Source organism: Catharus ustulatus, chromosome 8 (genome assembly GCF_009819885.2).
Source record: "Catharus ustulatus isolate bCatUst1 chromosome 8, bCatUst1.pri.v2, whole genome shotgun sequence".
In the NCBI taxonomy this organism is placed as follows: Eukaryota; Metazoa; Chordata; class Aves; order Passeriformes; family Turdidae; genus Catharus; species Catharus ustulatus.
Window position 1 is genome coordinate 19,718,841 of NC_046228.1, and position 24,290 is coordinate 19,743,130.

Below are 24,290 nucleotides of genomic sequence, written 5' to 3' on the forward strand. Positions count from 1 at the left end.
CAGTTTATTTTGGAAGCAGGGACAAAAGGTACTTCATTTGATACAGCTATTTACTTCAACTGCTTTCTTTACAACTTCCAGAGACACCTGAACAGTTAAAAAAATTTTAAAATGTGAAACATGAAGTTAAAAATAACTGGCTGTTTCAACCAATTAATGCTGGGTATACAGCAAGAAATTAAGACTCTCTTAAAAATCCTTGACGCTTAACAAGGAGCTTGCTGCACCCTAATCTGCCACGGGAGAGCCAATTCCTCACCCAGGAAAAAAACAAACTGTCCTATCTTTGCTGGAGAAAAGCAACACACATCAGTTCTAGATTGTGGATAGCTCAATTTGAGAACACTGACCAGCTAAAATTAGTTGAGTTTTGGAGCAATAAGAACAAGGTCTAATGAATGATCTGCGCTAAGCCACTTCACAATAACTATATTAGCAGTTATAGTCTTCCAATATTCTATCATATTCTTCTGATCTGTACTATCTTCTTCCAACCCTAACTACACAGCCAGATTCTCTTTTCATAATTTTATAAAACACATAACACCCAAATTCTGATCATTATCTTTGCTTTTGGTGAATTTCTTTCTTAGATCCTTTGAGCAAAGGAACAAATAAACTCTCTTCCTATTTCCACATTGCTACAAGATGACCTTCATAGCTCCTACATCAATATTACCTTCATTACAAAGTGCATTTTTTGAGATTACAGCAATGGGAGAAAAACAAAGCAACCCACCTGATCCCAAGAAATCCAACCAACTAAATAAAACACCTCAAAAAACCTAAAAAAACCCACAGACCCAACTCCACAACAAAACCAAGGGAAAAAGAAATCCACTAAAAAATCCACTTTAAAAATTGCCACTAAACAACAAAATCACCTCTCAGAATCTCATTAGCAAGAAGAGACTGTCATCACAACAGTGGCCACTCAGTGGAACCAAGGTTATTTCTCAGTTCTAGGTACCATGACTCTTCCAGTGAGGGCAATGCAAGGTTAAACCATTGATGCAAGAGAAAGGAGTGAACAAAGGAGCTGAAAGAGTTTAAAACGGTAAATATCCTTCCTCTGGCTCCCTCCACCCCTTTTCTAGAAAGCACAGACAGGCAGTTTTAACTTTCCCACCCTTTAACAGGCTTAACAGAGGGTCCTAATAGGTCACAAACAAGCTTTTTTGAATAAAAAGCACAAGTTGAAATCAACTGTGGCTACATCAAAACTCGCTGCCAGGCCAATTTTGTAACTCAAGGTGGAATAAAAAACCCTGCAGCCTTCTTTTAATAGCAGATTCACATAACAAGACCTCTTCAACTAGCTGGATGCAGGCAGATTCTTCGAAACAAAAGCACTTTTGACCCATTCTTCTCAAATACACAAACACACACTCACTTAGCACTGTACCCAAAAATAGTACTGTTTAAGGACAAGAACATCCTTTAGAACAGTCTAGATTATTTTCATCACAGCATTAAGTCTTTAAAATTTTAAAATGTTTTTTGCTGGAGAGATTGTTCCCACTTCCTTAAACCCTGTACAGTTTGTGTGTTTTCCTTTTCAAATTTGCTACACTGGAAGACTTTTCAAACATCTGACTAACACATCATAAAGAGGAGTGGAGACAGAAGGAAGAATAGGAGTACCTTATAGGCAGAATTGAAAGATGTTAAAATAAAATACTGGCCAGGGCTGAGCACGATCAAGTGAAATGTGGGCAAGATATGAACTACATTGCATGTAAGAGTTTATTAGCAGCCTCATCCAGCTGCTCAAATTCAGGCATCTAATACAAGGATGTGAACAGCTGGTACCATCACCGGCTGTTGCTGCAGAGTGAAAGGGAGTGTGTGACCTTCCGCTGCAGCACATGGGCCTTGTGCATGTGAACAAGCACCAGCACGGGCTGCGAAACTCTATAGCATCACGAAACTACAAGAAAAAAACTACAATTTAAAGGCAGCTGAACGAGAATGAACTGCCCTTTCAGATTTTTAATGGATTGTTAATAAAAGTGAGGGGAGAAATTTTAAGCTGATGCTGTCTGTGACACAATGCTTAAACAGTCAATAATCAGTTACCAAACAACCATTAAGTGTTCCAGGGTGCTCATGATATTATTCCTCCTCCTCATTACTTAATAATATATTTCTTCAGTAATTTATTTTCTCTGAAATGTCTTTATTTTTTCCAACTCTTGAACTACCATTCAGCTGCTGTTAAGAGTCCTATTGCTTTCTACAATGTCTGAATATTTTTATTTCTTCCTCTCCTATGTTGCCAACACTCCTGGAAAAGCCTTTTCCGTAAGAAAGTGTTACTTTTTTATTTGCAGAACATGGATGTTTCTTCTCTTATTCTTCCCTTTTATTAAAAAACAGAAGCCCCCATGATGAAAGTATTCAGACTCCTGTATCACACAAAGAAGTTACATGCTTTCAGAAAAGTTTGTTGTTTAGAACTTCTCTCTTTGCCAAATCTAAATTAGTACTTCTGTTTCAACTGGAAAAGTCTCTTCCTGTTTACCATATTTTAACGGACTGGTAAATATTTGAGCACATATACTTCCCATACCTTTGTGTTCATCATCAACAATGCCACCAAAGTAAATATTCCCAGGACTGTGTTCTCCTACTCCCTGTACCAGACTGATCACATCTGTAGTGCTAACCTCCTGCTGAGGCAGAATGTATTTAGCAGAGGAAAGCACAGAAGTAAAATCTGATTGCACGCACTAGATTTTAAATCTGACTGAATATATTTGCACTTCAGATAGTCAAAACATTTGTTATTTTCAGTAAGAGCTGAGTATGTAAAGAAAAACATGGCGTTTCTGAATGAAAAACATGAAAATCTCAGATTGAAGTGAAAACCAACTAATGATGGCTCCTGGATGCCATCATGACAGCAATTTTCATTATTATAAAACTATTACAGGCCACTATAAACTGTCTCATCCCAATCTGAAGAAAATCCAAGCTGCTAAGTGCAGTTACTAAATATACTTACACAACCATATTTTACCACTGCCACTCGTTTTATTTCTACAACAAAGCTCCTCCCGTAGGACACAGCCAGACTCAGCAGACCATCCTCTTTCAGTACACCATGGTCAAGGTTTATTTCAACAATTCCTCATATTTACAACTTGACTCTTGAATTACTCAGGCACTTAATCAAGCTGCATGTGGAATCTAATTAACTTTGCAGACTTTGTCATTGTATCAAGGAAAACTATAATTTCATGGAAAGTAACAGGGTACAAAGACACATCTAAACAAAAAAATTCCTCCCAGAATCAAGCCAAATGTGATTAAAAGAGAAGAGCACTGTTCTGAAGTATCTCATCTCATTTAAGCAGCACAAGCTTTGAGAATTATTTACAGCCATGCAAGCACTTACGCTCCTGCAACAGCTTACACTTTCTGAAAGACTCTCTAACATACTACTTCAATATGTCCAGGAGTAAGTTTCAGTTTACTGCTACAGGACAGAACTGGAAGTGCTTGTATTAGGGTATAGGTAGAGGGTCGAATTATCAAAGAACTACCATCAGTGGAAAATTTACCAGCTAAAATTGTTCAGCTAAAAAGCATTAATGAAGTACACCCCTTGAGCGCTGTAATTGTGTAACTGCAATTACAGTGCAAAATACCTTAGAATAAGCTGTTTATCAATCTGTTCATTTTAACAGGATAGCTAAAGTCAGTATCACCCCAAACTTCAGTTCTATGGCAGAGATGTGCAAATTCTCATTAACATATTTTACTTTTTCATTTTTACTCATCTCACACTGTGGAGTTTTTGTCATAATGTCTCACCTATTCCTCAACTGTCACAAAATTATACACCTGCTTTTTCTTTCACAACATGTTGAATACAACAGTGGTTTGAAGTGACAAGTTTTAACTTCACAACTGCACCATGTAAAAAGCACAGACAAATTAACTTCAGTAAATTCAACAGATGAGGATTCTATGTCTATGCATGCCCTTCAATGAAAGAAGAAATATCTACCAATTAGGAGTTCAAAGCAAGAGCAGTTTGCTTTAACACTTCCAGTAACATTTCCAAGTCACATGGACACAGTGCATCATACAATATCAGTGTAGATCTATCCATTTTCTGCAACGACCACTTGATAAATGCTCCTTCTCAAGATGCCAGTTTTTTATCTCCTATAATTTTGTGATGACATGTACTGATTCACCATCCCTAAAACATTTACATATATTTAATTCATTATTTAGTCTTCCTCACCCTTTTAACAAAACAACAGATTTCCATTCACTCACAAAGTTTTTCCCCAGAAAGTGTCTGTTGATACCAACAAAAACTCATCCATGACACTTTCATCTCAGAATCCATCACATTACAAAACCTCAGACCCCATCTTCAAGCCACTGTATTGCACAGTTTATATATCAAATTTTGTCTTTTTTTTATAGCTTTGAAAAATGCTGAAAAGCAAGTTAAAGTCGTGCTATCTAAAAGATGACCAGAGTTTTCCTAGGATTGTATGCAGCAGTTTTGTGTCTTTTCTGGACATATCTGCTGTCTTTTATCATTTTCTAAAGACAAATTAGAAAAGAAAGATAACAGATCACAGAATATTCTGAGTTGAAAGGGACCCACAAGAAGCATCAAGTCATGCTCTTGAGTGAATGGCCTGTGTGGACCCACCTTGATAACCTTGGTGTTATCAGCACCGTGCTCTGACCAACTAAGCTAATATCATCCTGACTGTCCATTCAACATTTTTTTAAGCACTTAGCATGAGGAGGTCCATAACACATCGGAAGATTAATTCTTTTTCTGATTGCAAAGAAAACCCCCCAAAGCAAGCACAAACAAAAAATAACCCTTCCACAATAGTGTATTCTGCAACACTCACCTAGCTAAAAAGCTAGATAGTTAACTTAAAAAGAAAAATGGGCAAGCCACCAAGTACACATGCTTCATTATCAATGTTCCTTAACCAGTCTTCTATTTTAATAACAATGTTCTACATTAGTCTGATACTTTTACACTTACCTTTTAATCCCTGCCATTCTGCCTCTTTTCTTCCTGACTTTTTTATTCCACACTAATCACTGAGAAAAGCAGCACTTTATTACAGATCCCTGCACAACTCCTGAAGAATTTTGCCCAATTATATCTTCTTTCAAACCTCTCCTTCAAACTCACATCTTGGTATAAACCATAGTAGGGATCAGCCAAAAACAGCCTGTTTGAAGGACAAATTGAGGTAATCATTAAGAAAAACCTTCAAGTGTTTAACAACTCTGTATACTTCATGATTTCTCTCTGTTGCTACCCTCTTAAGCTACAGACTCTTTGCATGAGGAATACTTCAGTATGCTTCTCGGGTATGCACTTCTTGGCAGGCCTACTACATATTATGCAACTATATAAATATGCACCTGCACTTTCTGACACAAGTTATTGCTTCTTTGAAGTAAATCAGCTTTGTGACAATATTTTTAACAGGTTAGATGGCAACTACTGAGTGAAGAAAGAAGACAAGAAAAGAAGGAAGGTGACAGAAGAGCTATATACTTAGTGAAAGTAAACTACCAGCAGAATTAAGCAATTTCATGTATACTACTACTTTCAGAGGGTTTTTACTATAATGCAAATGGGCACAATTCCTCTTCACTACTCTTGACCATCAAACAAAAACATCTCTATCAAAAACTCAATATAAAACTTCAATGGCTGACTAAAGAGGAACCTTAGCTTCTATGCAGCCATCTGGTACTGCCTATCCACCAAATCAAACTGCAATTTATTGCCCCCTAATGTACATCCATTAAGCCATTTCCTTCATGGCTCCACTTCACACAGAAGCAGTAACTGAAGGAAATAATGGAGTGCCCAACAAGTGGGAAAGTAATTGCTCAACAAGCGTGGAACAAGAGAGAGTCAGTTGCACACCATGCACATGTGGCAGCTCTTCAGAGCCCAGCCCTGCAGTGGTAACAGAAGGCTGGTGTTACAGAACAAGCCCACTGTGGGAACTCTTCCAAGCAACAACCAGGAGTGCTTGTCCATCTAAATCCTTGGGTCCTTAAGGATTAGGGGTCGGGAAACAATTCCTTCCAACAGCACCACCTCCTGCCTGTACCTGCCAGTCATTACCCATGCAGAGAAGGAAGACTTCAGCTCCAAGCTCTAGTGTTAAACTGCACTCAGAGAACTGTATTGAAAGGATGCTTAATTGGTATCACAAAGGTCTTGGGGCTGAACTGCATATGGGACTTCAGGAGACATGCAGAAATACCTAGTGTGAAGACCACCTTACTGGTCACCTAACCTTGGTTAGATTTTTTTGCTCTAAATATTCTGAGATTCACTCCATTTCTTTCAATTTTATTCATTAAGTTTCTTACTTTAGTTTCTTACACAAAACAGAAGATTAACACAAGAGCTAAAAAGTTACCAAATTAAGGATTCTACATCAACAGAGTTTATCCCTTTCTGTATGTCAATATTAGTTACAAATATCTCTATTAAAACAATGAGATATTCTAAATGAGAACTCTAATTTCATTCAGCAACCTGTGTTGAAGGACTCAATGTACAATTCAAAAGAATCGATTAGAGCTCAGAGTGACACCATCCATACCTGACTCCTCACACATTCTGCATAAACGCTATCCTGCACACAACAGAAAAGCCATGAAAAATGTTATGGTGCATCTGCAAATCATGTTTCATCAAGGACATTCCTCCTCCTTCCTTTATACAGAAAGTAAACAAAATCTTAAGTGAAATTATGACAATTCTCCTCTTCATTTTGGGCTTGAGAAGTTCCCATCCCAGTTGCAGTGCAGCTACCATTCTTGGAGCACATTTTCAGTCCGGGAAAATCACTTAGAAAGTAAAGCACAATGTTAAAAAAGTAAAGCACCTGGGAAAAGTCTGTTTTGTTATTTCTCCAAGAAAAAAACAAGAAAAACTATGCCAAAATACCAATCTCTATGCTAAAAACAGCCCGGAGGAAGACTCAATGACCTCAGCCATAAGACAGTGATTTGATTAATTTTACGCTACAATGAGATTAAAAAGATTAATCTTACTCAGAGTATTTGGAAAAACCTGCAGCTTCAAAGCTAAAATATTGCATTGGTTTACATTCTCTGTGCAGTTGGGAGGATATCTGCATTCATTTAGACAAGAAACTTGCTTTTAAAAAAAACAATTTTTACTGTATTGTCTAAACACAGTTGGCAAAAATCAAGTCTGGATTCAGCCTGCAACCAAAGCATCAAATTTAAGTTGGCATCTTAATATTCATATTTCTTTTAGTAAGAAAATATGAAGAGAAGTAAATTACCACTTCTGTATACAGTGCCAGGTCATTCAATATGGACTAAAATTGTATTGTCATCCAGTAATTAGAGTAAGGCCAAGTTAAAGCTAAGGAAGAAACCTTATTCTATCAATTTCCTAACCTTCCTTATACCTTTTCCATTTTTCTTTAATAATTCATAGAGAATGCATTTAGCAACAAAGCTAAATGTTAGCCTGAATTACTTGGTATTCAAAAATACCAAGTTAATGCATATGGAAAACCTGTTACTCAAAAAAAACCAACCCTTTTTTTTGAGTTATCACATGATCTATAAGATCAGTGAATGTTCTAGATCTTTGATAGGAAGCTGACATGTAACAGAAAAAAAAGCTATTTTTTAAATGGCTGATCTAGGTAACATTTCTACCCTTCAGTGCAAGCAACAGGAGAAATATCTCAGTATGCAGTTCATCAAATTCTATATTTGTCCGTAAGTTCAGGCACTTCCAGGAGAAACTCAAGATCTAAATAATAAATAAAATATGGTATTGCTGTTAGCTGTACAGCAGTGAGCATCACAGCACTTTACATATCACACATTCATATAGTCTAATTCCTACACTTCTTCATAAAAATACCCAAACACTAATTTTTCCTGATTTCTTCACTTGAATGAACATCTCATATTCTAACCATCAGCACTTCAATAGCATTGAGAAGAGGCCACATATTTATATTTACTACCATTTTACTACTTCTTAAAATAAGATCTTTCAGAAAAAGTTCAGACTTTAATCCAGAATCAGGATACAATTCCTGTATGGTTTTATACAGCTGCCAGGTTTTCCAAAAAAACTGAGTTTCCTGAACTCAGACATGAGAAAGGGAGTATGCAATCAAGTCTACATACCAGAAAACTGATGGCTACAGTAACAAGTATATTAAGTCAGTACACTGGGCAAAGGTTCTCCTACAGTTACAGTCATTTGACCTTTAGCCAGCTCTTAATGCCCCAGCCAACCCTCTAAAGATGGAGATTTGCAGCGGCTTCTTGTCTGAAATAAGCCATGAAAAGATTCTTCTGAACCCACTGTACAAGCATTCATTTAAAATGTCATGAATGTGCATGAAATCAGAGTGCTTCTAACAGCTTACTTTGCAGCTTCTGTTTAAATGCACTAACTCTGAACCACCAGAGGATAAAAGGACTCAAACCTTGCAGTCTGGCACTCATGGACCTAAAATATACACAAGTACCTCTTCACAGGTGTGTTTACCTAGTTTAAACCTTATTTAAATAGACTCTTGATGCACACACTTTCCACAAACACCTGCTTCTCCCACCGCAGCCATGGCTTGTACAAGGCAGTTGTATCCAGTCATTCCTGTCCTAAAGCCATCCTACACATCAGTAGGCAGCACTTCAGGCGTGAAAATCCTGGTTACTGACTCATCTCCCTGGTCAGAGCAAAGCACAAATTCTGTAATGAGAAGAATGACTACAGAAGTATCTGCTCTTACTTCTACATCATACCAGAGTAGTCTGGAGATTTCAACAGACAGAGACGTGTTTAAAGAAACCCAGTCCTCATGAAATCATGGAAAAGCAGGCTTATAATTAATTAATAGTTCCCATGATTTGTGGTTATAAAACCTTTCTCTGATGACCCAGAGAGCATCTTCAGTTGGAACCACTCATGAAAGACACAGTGCTCAGTTATCACTGGATGTTAAAAAGAAGCTTCCTTTTGGTGACCTAAATCCATAACAAAACTGACAAAATGAACAAATATTTCAACATCTTGACATATTTTTCACTTCAAAGAGCATTCAAATGGAAGCTATGGTGACAGCAGCCCTAGATCCAAACTTGTATCAATACAGGTTTTCATCAGTTTTAATATATTTTCATTTTGCATGCATGGACAAAGCCATATGGTCATGATTCAGGACACTGATTTCTGCTTTTTCTAAGCTCTAGAAACAAGAGATACACCATCAAACTTAAGCTTATTGTAGTCAGCATAGCAAGCATTCAGCTATTAAATTTATCTTGGATTAACTTATGTATCACCCAAGACAACAGAACCTCTATGTTTCCTTCCTATCAATAGTAGCTAAACAACTATCAATAGTAGCTAAAATACATGCAGCCCATGAAAATGTAAAAATGGCATTGAATAAATCAACTGACAGTGGATCAGAGCGGACATGCTGTTAATTTTCAGATTATTGAACTCTTTTTATACATCTACATAAAATTCCCACAGAAATTAAGTTTATCTCTCAGAATTTTAAAGAGAAACTTGAAAAAAAATATAATTCAGGTTCAAGGCCCTTAGCTAGGTATGCTGAGTTGTAGAAGTGAAGTTGCTCTTACCATAATCATGGGACTGTGCTGAGCAACTCATCTTCTCTTTATGCTTCCTCCAGGAGCACGTGTAGATGTTACAACAGGATGGGATACCATACTTAGTTGCAGGCAAGCTTTCCAGTATGTAATTTAGTCACTCTTGAGGAACAATACTTTGAAACAGAAATCTTTAGCTGCTGGGGGCATACAGAGCATCTTTATACCCTTGACCAGGGTATCTCAGCATCACAGTCACGACAGAGTTAATACCCACTAGCGCAGAGGAGAACAAAAGGTACTCCACTGCAACATGCCTAACATTTACATTGCCTCTCTTTGCTCATTAAACAGGTTTTGGTTAAATAATGAACAAACTGTATTACAGACTCCGATGAGAATTCCAAAATTATAAATCAACTGGTAAAGCCCAGAGGAGAATGAAGGGAGTGGGAGGGAAGGAAGGATAATATTGACTAATATAAAGGGCGCAGCTTGACAGTGGATATTCCTGCCACACCTGATCAAACATGCTCCATGGGGGAGGGGAAGGGAGGGAGAGAGCAAGAGGGGAGATGGGACAAGGCAGCCTGAAATTTGCATCCGGAACAGATTAAAATGGGTTCTTGGGGGATTGAGAAAATACATAATATATATTACTATAAATGCAAAATTGTACTAAAAGCTAACTCAAATGTCAAAGATTACAGCTTGAATAAATTTAAATATAAAAGCAATGTGTTTCCATGAGCTAATGAAAGAGACATGAAAGGAAGGTTTAGGGGAAAAAAAAGTCACCAAAACCCCCTGTGCTGGGGACTGGACTTTTGATTGCCTGGAAGATGATGCAGGAGACTCTGTATCATTCAAAGTATTGCTTGGGAACAAGTCCATGTCTAAAATGGAAAAAAGATGGAGCACAGCAATGATGTCCTATCTCAAGACACTAGTCAGTAAATAGCAGTCATTGCAGCTGAAATTACTTGTAGTCAAACTAACATGCTATCATCCCCATATATAAGCAATTACTATCTCAGCAAGAACCACACTTATGTGATGACTAATACAAAGGGAGTCTCCGAATCTCTCAGTACATTAAACTTTGCTTTCTCTAACATCAGCAGATAGTGAACTTGCATTTTTCACCAAACAGTCAACAGCACGTTTTACCTAGCTGCTCTAGATAAATGGCCAGTCCCTGACATTTACTTATACTGCATTTATTTGAGCATCCTGACAGTCCCTGCTCTTGTTGATGAGAAGAGATATTTGCAATAATGGCAAAGAACTTCAGGAAACTTATTTTAAAAAATTATCTCATAGAAGAGAGAAAAGTAAAATTTCCTCCCAATACACTTCTGGTGACTGCACGCATATCTTACAGAAGGTGAGTGAGATTACAAAAAGAACCCCACAAATCCAAACTGTCACGTAGTCCAGGTACAAGCATAACATCCAGAACAAAGACACTATCCAGAAATGCAAGCTGTTCAGGAGTTCCCTAAGATGTCATGATCTGACAGAAAGATCCTGCTTACAACCACAGGAAGTTAACCTGGCAAAGAAAAGCAAAGCAGTACACTTACAAGCAGACACAAAAGAGGGAGGAATAAAGGTTTAGTACTGGCATGTGTCCTCAGCACCTGTTGTCCCCATCACCTGGAAGCAGCACTACTGTCCTTCTAGGGAACACACTTCTTACGGGATTCCAGACTCAGCACTGATGCAAGAGTAAGCATGCTTCAGTTAGAAATGCAAAAGGACCGTCTCAAACTAAGGCTGAGTGCAGTTCTGAACTCTCACTGTAATCAAGGGACCAGAAATTTAGTTTACTTTCAAATACTACAGTCAGTAAGAAAAATCCTGGGAAGAATGTGCAGAATGCCATATGGAGTTTAGGACTAGCTTCACCTCCAGACTCTCAACATATGCTTGGGTTACACTTGAACAGTCACTCCTGAAACTATGAAACCAGAAAATGTTGGGGGAAGGGGAGAAAGACGGGTTGTGACAAAAACAATGGTCAGAATACCCACCACAGCCTAGTGTTCTACTTCTCCAATCAACACAGATTTGCAGTTTCTTTCAGTCCAGGTGATTACAAAGTAAGTCTTTCACTTAAAATCCAAGAGACCCAAATAGAAACAGAGGTCTGTGCTTCACTTATTACATGATAACACAGGATGAAAGCTAACAAACCAAACAAAGTGAGGAAAAAACAGCTGGAAACCACTTTTTATGCAGATATTTTCCATCACTCCTACGTCAGAAAGCAAAAAAAAGCTATGCATAACAATACATCACATTTCACATATTACTACAAGCTCCAGTACATCAAAGAAAAATGCATCTTTATAAAAATACGTGTGTGTATATACACACACAAAAATATATATACACATATATATACATATATCCCTATAGAGAGTGGTAACAGTGGTATTTCTGTGCTGGTTTACATTGGTATTATTTGCCTAAAAGTATAAGCATATTTCTTCTTTTCCTGTTCTTCAATAAATGACTTCTGGATAGTAAATAAGACAAACAAGTACACCTATATGTTTATTTGCATATACCCTAGGACATGCACATACCTGCTGATTTCTGTACAGGCTTACCTGTTGTATTATTCAGTACTTCTTTTAGGTGGCTAAAGCTATGCAGCAGGGGATCCCTTTCTTCATCCTAAAGGTTATACATAGGAAGTAAGTAATTAATGAGGTGACCAGATTCCTGAAGACAAATCTTAATAATGTGTCTGTCTAAAGAACTCACCATCACATTCACAGAAGTGCTGTGGTTTGAGTTGATCACTGTCAACATGTTTACACCACCAAATGCAAGAGAAGCCTTTTTATTCTCCTGCCAGTGCTCCCCAATATCATAGAGCTAAAATGTCAAAGCAAAGGTCCAAGACTGAATAGTCTGGTTTGGTTTTATTGTCCTTAGAAGTGTTTCTGATTAGCCTTCTGCTGTTCGATAAATTTCACTGCAAATCTAACTCATACCATATTGAAATAGCTCATCTGGATTTGCTATAATGTTAATCTATGCAGATTGTAATGGGAACAGACATACAATGACATTTCATGCCATTAGAATAACTTGAAGAAAGAATCACAGTACAATATTTATATGAATTAGCTGCATCCTTTAGCCTTAGTCTGTCTTTATGATATTAAAATAAGGAGGAGTAGCAGTTTCTCTAAGCTGAGTGCAGCTGCACCCACACCTCAAACGGAGAGGCTGTGAGCTCTAATGAAGAAATGCCTGTTAGAAAGAAAAAGGGCCCTGCCCTTTGACAAACTGAAACCACTTGTGCTGGATGACAGCCATCTGCTACCCATGTGACATTCCGAAGTGCACCAGTGATACAGTGTGCCACATCCACACATTTACACAGTGGCAGCCATAAACCCACCAAAACATGGTTAGACCTGGAAACCTTGTATTTAGGGTTTTTACCAAAGCAGATTTGAAACTATTAATAGGTTTTAGGCAGGAATATAGATAGCAGCAACGAAACAGAGCTGAAAACAGGTACTGTGCCATATGAAACATTTAAGAATACTCTATATATAATGACCTCCCCGGTTTTTATTTCACGGCTTTCATGATGAAGACTGTCTTCCTCAAGAGGGTACAAAAGATACATAAAAAACATTGTGCTAAATAAAATAACACCATATATGCAAATTCCCTGACATCCCTAGTGATAAAAGTCTAAGTGAGATGATTCCCACACAGAATACAATGAGAGTTTTCGTATTTACAGGATAAAAAGGTACAAGACTTGCAGCTTTGTAGCTTTTGCAGTCACCAGCATATGAGAAGTCCAAACAATATAAACAATGCAGAAAAAAGGTTATTACAATTTACTTACAGAAGTACTACGACAAGTGCTACAAAAAACTGAGGCATTTGTCCAAAGTGAGGTGGTTTCTGCCATAGGTGTTTCCACCTGCTGCTACAGATGGCAACAATTCAAGGTAACTTACCAGATGTGTGTGAGTGCTCCAGCGGGCATTGCGCTTTATGGCTCCCACCACTGCGTTGATTTCACCTTGCACAATGTAAATGTTCTTATCCACCATCCTGACAATTCTGAAAATAAAGGAAATTCAGATTAATCTCTAGCCTCTCAGAGTAACTGTCTTCCTCAGACGAAATGAAGCTGACTCTAACCAAGAGAAGGCCTGCAGTGATGCAATAAACTCTTTCAGATTTGTTTTGTGTGTGTACAAAATACAAGTTATTACACGCAATAAATACAAGTGATTCATCAAAAGAAGACGTCTTTCCATAGTGTGTTTTCAAAACCATGAGAGTAGACAGCTAGTTCTTTGTAATGCAAGAGATCACTTTGCCAAGGCACATTCCTTGGGTTTGGTTTTTTTTTTAGTCCATGATGTAAGTTCACAGAAAGATAAAGTGTTGGGGTACCAGGAGAGACATCCATGGCAATGCAATAACATGCATCTCCAGCACTTATGCAAATTCCTACAGCCCCACATGGAACACAAAGCTAACCTTGTGCTCTCTTAAATAAGCATCAGTGGGTTCAATAAGCTGGCCAGAGCAAAACTCTTTGGGACTTAAAACGTTGACAAAATAAAATAATTCGTAACAGGTGTTGATTTCACATTTGCATCACAAAACAAAGCTTTCAAGAAAGCAGGAAAGTAAAAAAGATGTTAGTAAAACCCCACACAGAAATGAGCAAAACTAGAGACAAAACTGGATGAAACACAGGGAGAAAAACTGAGGAAGCTAAAGGCAGACACTCTCATGTAGTCTGAGGTCTTTCAGGGAAAAAACTTAAACTGATTCACTCAGAAAAAGTCAGAAGAGGGGGAAAGAAATTAAAAGCAAGAAAGATTTGTAATAGTCTGAGAAAAAGAAAATACAAGTGAACTACTATGGGATTGTTCTCTTTATACTAGCTGTAGCCCAGATACAGTCAAGCACCAAGAAATAAGAATGAAGGGGAATGAACAGACACAAATATTTATAAATTATAAACAGGACCATAAAGAGGCCAAAGAGTCAGATGATACCATGTCTGCAAATGAGAAGGATTTAGTGATATGTTAGCCAAATAATGAGACTTTCAAAAGAATTAAAGGAAAGTGAGGACTCCACCAATCTTAACACTTCAAATCTGACAGGCTCTTAAAGGACTCAGCTGGGAAGGGGAGGCAGGGGTTAATAAAGCACAGAGAATATGAGAAGGACTTCTGCCCTTGTAACAAAAGTGAAGCTGGAAGGAAATGGTTTTGTTGGATTACTCAAGACCTCAGAAAGATCACCACAGAAATTTCAGAATATACATCCTGGATCTGCCAGGCTTCATGTTAATTAACATGTCTAAATTATCAACAACACTTCAAATACACAAATATCCTCTAAATGAAAGAGACTAATTTGCTTCAGGACTCAGTAAATAAAGGAAAGAAAGCCAAGTATTATAAAAAGATACCTCATCAAAGGAAAGCATCAGATTTGTTGCTTCATTTTTTCAGGTGTTTGTAATTGAATGACTAATCTTATGGCAAAATTGTTTATTTCATTAAATAAATTATACATAATGGTATTCACAGGTGTAAGACAATAATTTAAGGGCAAAGACAAAAGTATTTTGTAAGAACAGTCATGACAGACAAATAGTGCTTCCAAGTAATTTGTTTGTGCCCTGAAGAACAAAGGTTTATATCAATACACTTCCTACTCATGCGGCTAATGCTTGAGAGATGTTCCCATCCTCAATAGTAAATTATTCCATACATTATTCATATGATTGCCTTGAAATACAATTGATCACAATTTTTCTATTTCACTATGTTGTCCTTGTTTCAGTACAAGGCATGAATGGGAGATTTCTCCTTCATGTAAAATTCCTTGCTTATTTATTTTTTCTTTCAATAATTCCATTATTTTCCGTATTTCTACATCAGCAGTTTCAGGGCTCAAAATTCTAGTCCAGGGAAGTACTGCTGAGGAAATACTTTATACATTCATATTTGTCAAACCTAAGTTTTTCCTGTCTTCACTCTTTCAAAACAGTATTGAACACGTAAACTGTGTAGCACCATTCCAGGCATTTAGCAAACTGACATGGAAATATTATTTCAAAAAGCATGTAAATACCAGACAGACATATTACAAAACCTGCACATATATAGATACTCAATCGTTTTGACAATATTTAAAGTGATGCCAAAGCTTAAATGCTGTTCTGCATACTACTGAATCTGCCTGTAAAACTTCTATTTCTGTTTCTCTATTTTTAACATAAAATAATTAAATAAAAAGTTTACGAAACTCTGTCTCTTCTGAATGTAAAAGACTTAAAATGCCCAGCTAACTGCAAGTGGCAAAATATGAAGAAAATAAGACAAAAACCTCCAATACACACCTTTTCCTTTTCTCCTGATCCTCTCAAGCAAGGGTGCAAAAATTCATTGTTACTTGGCAGGGCTCTCCTGACATATTAAAACCCAGCAAAACTTAGGGCAGTATTTCACTGCTAACTGAGAAGACTCAATGAAAATGCACTCCTTTCCTCATTGTAGATTCCATTAAATATAACTTTATTCAAAAGTACAAAAATTCTCTTTATGCACACCAGCAAGCTCACTTGACCAGTGCAACTGAAACAACCTACCAAGCTGGGGATGCAAATTCACACTCAGACTCTGAACATCAGACACAGAGCTCACTTCCCCACCAACACTGGGTAGGGATGGAGGGAAACACTGCTTTGTATTTAAGCTTGCAGCTAGCCAAGCAGTAGCATACACACATTCCAAAGTAAACCATAAAGCCAAATATCCCTACTTATGCAAAACACCCTTGCAACTTCATGTCAGACAAGGAAACAGAAAATAACTACAGTGAGCAGGAAAGACAGACAACTATTTTCAGAGGGATGCCCCTTGTAAACGAAGCCCACCAAAAGAATCATCCATCCCTGTAAAAATTTAAAAGTTTATTTCAAGTGATGGGTATAGCTTCACTAAACACCAAAGTTTTCAAAGGCTATCCCCTTTAAATAATTAGATAATTTCTGTATGTGTTCCTTCACCTATGGCATCACCACAAGCAACAACTGATCACACTTTAGAGCTCACAATAGATGTCCTGTATCGAAAGAAGTTTTAAGAATGAAATGAATGCTGTGAAGCAGCAGAGAAAAAAAGTTACACAATTTTCCAGACCAGAACTGAATGATCAGCTGGGTTTACAAGAGCGTGGTGGGAGCCGAGCAAAACCACTAGACATCTGTTCAACTTGGAAAAGAAAAAAATGTTAACATCAATTCAGGCTTAATGTTACAAAGGTATGGTCTGAAGAATGGCATACTGTAAAAGTGTTGAACAGGTTAACAGAACTAATACTGAAGATGATTAAAAAATTTGAAACAACCTCTCTAGCAAAGGCTTTATTTCAGTATCTCTTGATCTCAAATCAAGAATAAATGCCTTTCTTGTTAGCAATCTCTAATCAAACACAAAAAGACAGTGGACTCAATAAACAAATTGATTCAGTTCTGTGGTCTTAAGTTTGGGAAAAGAAAAAAAACAAAGAAAGGTACCTACTGAATTTCAAATGCTTTTTAGCTCCTTAATGCTTCGGTCAGTTAAACTCAAGGGTTATACAAACTCCTGTTTCTTTGTCAAGACAGATTCACACATCTGTTTGAAACTGCAGACTAGTCCTCAGATATGCTCCTGCACAGAAGTTCAGCAGGCAGCACACTGAAAATGACAGCTCCAAACCAAGGCAACAAAGTGCCCAGGCCACCACGAGAAGGGAGGCTGTTATCTTTCTCAGCCTCACTGATAACAGCATTGAGAACACTAAATGGGAATGCCTAATCATGTCATAAAAGAACCAAAGCTCATATTCATAACATTGTGAAAACCTTCAACAGTGTTCTATGGATAATAATTATCACTATTCTGAGACTTCTGAAATAGCATCACATGTAGAATCTTCATATAAAAACACTGACAAGATTTACACCTGCCAATGTTATTTCACACATGCACTGAACACTCCATTTCTCAACCTCAGAACGTGTTACCCCTACACATCCCAACAGATAGGAAGCCAAACTATTCCTAGTATTACCACAGGAATTAACACAATTTTAGGAAACACTCCCTCTTCTGCAGCAAAATGTCTGCAATTCTTCTGGGAACAAGCAAGAGTTAGCATTAGAAGCTAACAAGGTCTGGCAGACTTCCATCAAGTCACTTCTTCTTATCATTAACTTTCGCCTTCAGCCATGGCACCCGATTTAAACCCAGTGACACTACTCCAGTAAACAGCAGTAGTGAAAAACAACATAACCACAACACAGAAAGGTAATATTTCAAAGTAAGCTTCTGTTGACCTAATTTTTTACTGTTTATGACAATGTAGGCATAATCTCGATAGCTTCTGACCTATATTTGGCCACCAGAATCCTGATACAATACACTGCTACCAAAACAGAACACAAACAACCATGAATCACAAACAACTCCTGATAATCTCACACCCAGCTAGGTTTCTCAGAAGACCAACTGGCAACCAGAAAGGTTCTTTTCTTCCTCCTAAACCTAGGAAGGTACATGAACCTCTATAAAGAAATTTAACTTGTTTGGGTTTTTCAAGCAGCAACTGTTCTGCATAAAGCATGACAGGCAGCAGAAGTTCAGAGAAGTCAGGATGTTTCTCCAAAGGCTAACTCCTAATGCCTGGACAAAAGTGATATAAAGCAATAATTCATAAGTACGGAAATAAACTGTGCAGTCTTGGGCATTTCTGGGCATTTAAGAATCCCCTTTAAAAGATAAGCAGATGCAACTTGGTAGGGGTGACACATCAGAAAGGAAGAGAGGGACAAGCTTCCCTGCAAGCCTCCACATTCAGCTGCAACAGTGAGACTGGGCCTGGGAATCAAGAAGAGAAAGGCAAGTCGCATTTACCTGTCACAACTGCATAGTAAAAATGAAACCTAATGTTTTTATGGTGAGGGGCATTTTCTTTCTTCCAATTATTTCACACTGTTGAAGCTACGAAACATGCCAGCAGATGAACTCATAACATAGACGCTAAGAGAGCTCTGAGCCTTCCCCGGCAACAGCCACGGAGCTGACCATATGCCAGGAAAAGCCTGTCTCCAGCGATTTCAAGCAGCAAGCCAGAGCGGCGCACGGGGAGCGGAGCCTGGGCAGGTGCAGCTCCCTCCGGCCCGGCCCCGAGCCCGGATCCCGCTCTTCCCCGCAGCGTCCCGGCCAGGCGGGCCGTGCGCCCCGCGGGCACCGTCACGCGTGTCAGTCCCGGCCGGCCGGAGGGGCGGCCGCCACCCCCACCCGCGCCCGGCCCCCGGGGCCGCCCCGGTCCCGTCCCCGCCCCCCGCTGGTCCCGCAAGGCTCCCCCGCCGCCGCTTCCCTCCCGCCCGCCGCCACGTCGCGACAGCATCGCGACAGACGGTCGCTGCCCGGCACTGACCCCCGCATCCAAAATGGCGGCGCCTGCTCCCCGCGGCGGCGGCCGCTTCACATAACCGGGCGGGCGGGCGGCACCGCGGGCGGGACGGCTCGGCCCGCCCCCTGTCCGCCCCTCCCTGCCGGCGGCGGCGGAGGCGAGGCCGCGGAGCGCGGGGGCCGCGGGGCACGGGCAGGGACACCGGCCCCGCTCCCTCGCACTGACGTGGAAACCGGTGCACCGTGACCCGCTGCCTGGTTACTGCGCAGACAGACAGCCCGGACAGCCAACCCGCGCACGGTGCGCCACGCAGCTCCCCGCGGCGCCCAATGGGAACACGGTCTGCGACCGGAGGAGGCGGGCTCTGCGGTGACAGCAGCGCCGAGCCAATGAGAGGCGACAGGGTAGAAGCAGCAGGCCCGCTGGCCAATCGCGGTGCGGTGCGGCGCCGCAGCCGCGCCTGGGCGGGCACAGCCTGGGCAGCCGGGCGGAAGCCGGCGGGAGGGCTGCCCTCGCAAAGCATTGTGGGCCGGGCCGCCCCGAGCCGCTCCCCGGGGCGTGTGGGGAGCCGGGGCTGCCCCGAGCGGAGCGGGTGCGGTGTGGGTGACAGTGACAGTGACAGTGGCAGTGACAGTGACAGTGACAGTGCTGGCGCTCCACAGCCCGCGAAGGAAGCAGTGCCTCTCCGCCGTGCCTCGCGAGTGTTTCCCAACTTGTTATACAGCCTCTTGCAGCTACTCCGCTGGAGCCGTTTGGGAGATGATGCCCTGCTAGAGTTCTGTCCCTCCTGAGCACCTCAGGGTGTCACAGCTCTGCTCCTTCCCGCCGGTGAGCAGGAGAGTGCACCTGAACAACGCACAGAGTGCAGCTGGTACCAGACCACGCACAGCCCCCGGAGCAGCACACGCCCTTCTCCTTTCTCCGCAGTCCTGCTCCCCAGTAACTCCTCAAACTGAACACAACTGGTTCCTTGCTCAAGCTGGGCTCCAGGCCGCCTGCTGCAGCCTGAATTCATCCGTCTAGAGATCCTGGCAGCCAGGGACCACCATAGAATTTAACTGCTCTATGGAGCCACTTTATTGACCCGCTCTTTGCAGCAATCACAGCTTTGTAGCTATTACAGCACTTGGCAAAATGAATTCTTGGTGCTGCTCCCACTTTTTCAGGTGCTTTCTATGTCTGTGCTCCAGTAGCAATGCGGTGTGCCTTAAAGACAGTGATTTGTGGGGGTCACTACTAATTTAAGCCTCTACCTATTCAACTTGGGACAGAGGACAGAATGTCTTTGCAGTTACCCTACAGTTTTACAGTTCTAGGAGCTTCAGTCAGGTCAGCCTGGAAATTGGTTGTGACAGGGGTTAGAGTGATCAGAACAGCAGCTACTCCAAAATCTTGCACCGTGTAGGGAAATCACAAATCAGTGGAGCCAAGAGAAAGGTGAAAGGGTCAAAAAGTATTCATTCCCTTTTAATCACAACTTCATCTATCGCAGTGTGACTGAGGAAAGTTCTCAGACTTTCAATGGAACATCCAACAGGACTGTTCCCTGGCCAGCCAAATAGAAATCTGAGGCTGACTCCAACACTGCCCTAAAAAATGGCCAGCTATCATCATGTAGCTGTCAGACTATTGCCTGATGGAGATTCAAGGTGTCTTTCATTGAAACTGCCATTACCTCCCAGTTCTGGCACGACCAGAGGACCTTCTCAGCTGGGCTTTGCCTGGTAGCAGGTAGGAAGTCTTCGGATTTGGAAATTTAAACTGTAATTGCATTAAGCTGCCACATTCCCTCGAGGTGAAACAAGAAAGAGCATGTCCCAGTGGTCTAGCCATAGGCTCAGAAGCTGTGTTCCTCCAGCCTCTGCTGCAGCCTTGGTACGTGCTGTTTATCTTGAGTTTCTCAGCTATAAAATAGACAGTCAAATACTCACTGAGTCCAGATTTCATATGCCACCTAGGCAATGAGTGAAGGCTTACAGAACAAGCAAAACAGTTGCTAGTGCTTGCTCCTTCCCTTTTGCCCCACTCCAGCAGATGCTAACAGCCTGGTGGTATTTGTCAGACTTGTTGAAATCCTCAGGAGTTCATCTGCCACTCCATTCATCTGCTCCCTGCTCTGGCAAGGGGATTTCAGGTGCTGGCTTAGCTACTGTACACCTTGAAGCTCAGTCCAGGTTTGTCAAGCCTGCCTGACTTGCCAAAAAGGGGTCTGGACCCCCTTCATGCCTTCTTGCCCCTTCCACTGCCCGCTGTGTAGCTCAGGCTCCCGCCCTGTCAGATCTGGTGAATTGGACCTGCTAAGGTGTTATTTATGGAAGCCTGTCACGGAGCTTGAAACCAAGCCAGGCAGGAACCTTCTGCTTCACCCAAATGCATCTTAGTGCATTAATAAAGAGCAAACACTGCAATGTGCTTTGCATTTTTACTTACAATCCAGCACTGCATTGTCTGGAGAGAAACACAATGTGGTGTGGCCCCACACTGTCTGGGGAGGAGAGTTCACTCACACGCACTACAGCACTGCGTTAGTCAGCCCTCAGACAGCCCAGCACCACCCTGATTGCACAGAAAATCCTGCTGATGTGACAGTGTGGCACCAACATCCCCAACTTGGCAGCAGTGGGGAAATCTGGATTGCCTGGACTGCATGATCCAGCAGTGTTTGAAGTGAGTAGTGCACAGCCATGGGCAGATGTGGGCAAGTGGGAGCACTGCACCAAAAGATACAGGTGTGGGACCAGGACACAGGATAATCTTTTGTCACTTTATTTCCAAGATAATGCACTAGTTCTTACATGCAACATGGTACAATGAAAGTAAAGATCAGACAAATCATCTGTGGAAATCCCCCAGGTTCCTGCTATCAGGAAAGCTCGACTTTATCTTCACTACAAAGAGGCAGCTTTTCAGCAGCTTCTGTCTTGAGTATTCCTCCTTAGCCCACAAGGAGCATATGGAAGGGCTGCAAACTCACCAAACTCACTGACAATCATCCCTTCAGGCCTTTCCCAGGTACTTGGTCAGCTCACCTGCTTTCATCTGAGACATCTGAGCAGCCAGCCCCTTGCAAAGAACAGTGTCTCCATGTCACACCAACTGCTTGCCTTCGGTGAGACTGTAAGAAATCCACACTGCCAACCACCTGCACCTCTGCAATATGCACCAATCTTGTACAGTCCATTACTCTTACTCTTGCTCAGGCACTACCAATTCATGGTTACCTTCAGAACCCAAATATCAGACCCATGGGCACTTTTAACACAGAAATTTTCTAGCAGGTTAAGTAGTCTAAGAGATATTAAACTTCTTCCCCTCCTCTTGGAGGCTTTTGTTGCTTCTCCGCGGCTTAGTTAGGTCTCTAAATAAAAGAACAGAAAGATGGAGTTTCTCAGAAGATACAAGCAGTTGTCATGGCTAGAAACTATGTGCAACCACTCTCCCCGGAGCTAGGTGTCCCAAAACCACTACTGAACATGTACAGAATACAGTGTTTCAGGTAGACATTAGCCCAAAGGCAGCTGAAGGATCTCCTAAGGAAAACTGATGTGCAGCATCTGACACAATCTGAATCCAAGTCAGGACCTACAGCTGAAACAACAGAGCTGCTGTTGCAGAAACAAAAGTATTGAAACAGTTCTATGAAAATTACACAAACTCCTAAAAACTGTACAAACGATACCAAGTAAATGTTAAAGCTGCAGAGCAGACTCTTAAATCTAAAACACCCTGCCAGCTGTTCAACTTATCCCGTGTCTCCAGAACACTCCTGCACTTCCCAGTGACATCAAACTCTCCCAGTGATCCTCCCAGTGTAATGTTTTCATTGTCTCTTCTTGGCCAAGGCAAGCCATGCCTTTCTGGCAGGAGCAAGCCAGGCTCAGTTAGTCATATCTTTGTCACTTCTTGGCTAGACTACAGCTACGTGATACACCTGGGCATGAAGCCCACAGTGATTGTCAAATGCCAACTAGAAGAGCATGCTGCAGTGGGAGCCCTGGCTGCCTCAAGTGCCACAAGTGCATCTCTGCTCTCTAGGCCACCTTTTGACATGAAAGCCAAGCCAAATTCAAGCTTGAGTCCTGATCTTTAAGGCATTTGATGGCATGGACCCAGCATGGCTAAAAGATCAGTTAAGACACAGAGATGGAAACCATGATCATCAACAACTCCACCACTCTCCAAGAACAGTGAACCCATCCAGCATGAGGACCATGTTTGTTTGTGGCAGACAGGGTCTTCTCTGAGAACAAACTCTTCCCAGCTGGTGAAAAAGGAAGGGTGTCTAAGATGCTGAGTAATTCCCTTCTTTTGCATATCCCATCTCTCTGCCAAGACATGAATCAGGGTCACTCTTTGTTTTGTTTGCTGTTGCATTTTTTTTCTTTTCTATTTTATTTTATCTAAAATAGTAACATCGGTCTCCTGAACCTATGTGAAATCCTTGGTCTCTTCTCCAGCAATGAAGTCTCCTGCTGGCAAGACAAGATGCACTACAGCTAAGAGGTCTTGGCACTAACCAACAAAATCTACATTTCAACGACAAGCACTAGAGCCCTCCTTCCCAAAGACACCCTTCAGGGGTCATTTCAGCAGTTGAATTGAGGATGCCTTGATGACAGACTCCTTCTGCAGATCCCTGGATGGTCTAATCCAACAGTCTTTACACTGTGTTCCACAGGGAACCAAGTTGTGACATAATGCCCAAGGGAAATAGCTAAAAATACATTTGTTTCATTATTATTTGTAAGCACAAACTGTATTTGCTGCAGACTACTGATGGTGAAAGGTTTGGAGGGAGAGGGAGGCAACTGAAAATAAGGTCCCTTAATTGCTGCAGACCTTATGCATGGTTTTGCACTTCTCTGTGGCATGTGGTGATAGAGACAGACTGCCCCGCAGAAAGTGCTAGTGCTGTTACTCTGTGTCTGGTTCTCTTAATGCAGACTAACCTATGCCGGGGTGGATTAAAATCTGAGCTAGAAACAGATGTGGTCTAGCTTGCTGTCATGTTTGGCAGGCAAAAGAGTAGTAAGGCAAACACAAGCCCCAGATTACTACCATTAAAAAGCCATGGTAATTTCTGGCAAGTGTGTCAACGTTGTGATTCCTTTTAAACTCTCTGTGGTTCTACTGAATTACCATGTCAGTGCATGTTTTTGAGCAGTAAC

General features: G+C 41.0%; 1 protein-coding gene across 5 annotated transcripts in view; it reads right to left on the reverse strand.

Annotated features, from left to right (window-relative positions):
- GBF1 (golgi brefeldin A resistant guanine nucleotide exchange factor 1) overlaps positions 1-19,229 on the reverse strand; it is a 105,022-nt gene extending 85,793 nt beyond the window's left edge. For all 5 annotated transcript variants that reach the window (XM_033066507.1, XM_033066505.2, XM_033066503.2 and 2 more), the window contains exons 1-3: positions 19,147-19,229; positions 13,644-13,749; positions 12,264-12,330 (exon numbers count right to left, since the gene is read on the reverse strand). In XM_033066507.1, coding sequence (XP_032922398.1) covers positions 12,264-12,330; positions 13,644-13,749; positions 19,147-19,154 — 181 coding nt within the window. In that variant the 5' untranslated portion in view covers positions 19,155-19,229. The remainder of the gene's footprint in view (positions 1-12,263; positions 12,331-13,643; positions 13,750-19,146) is intronic.
- Between the last annotated feature and the right edge of the window lie 5,061 nt (positions 19,230-24,290).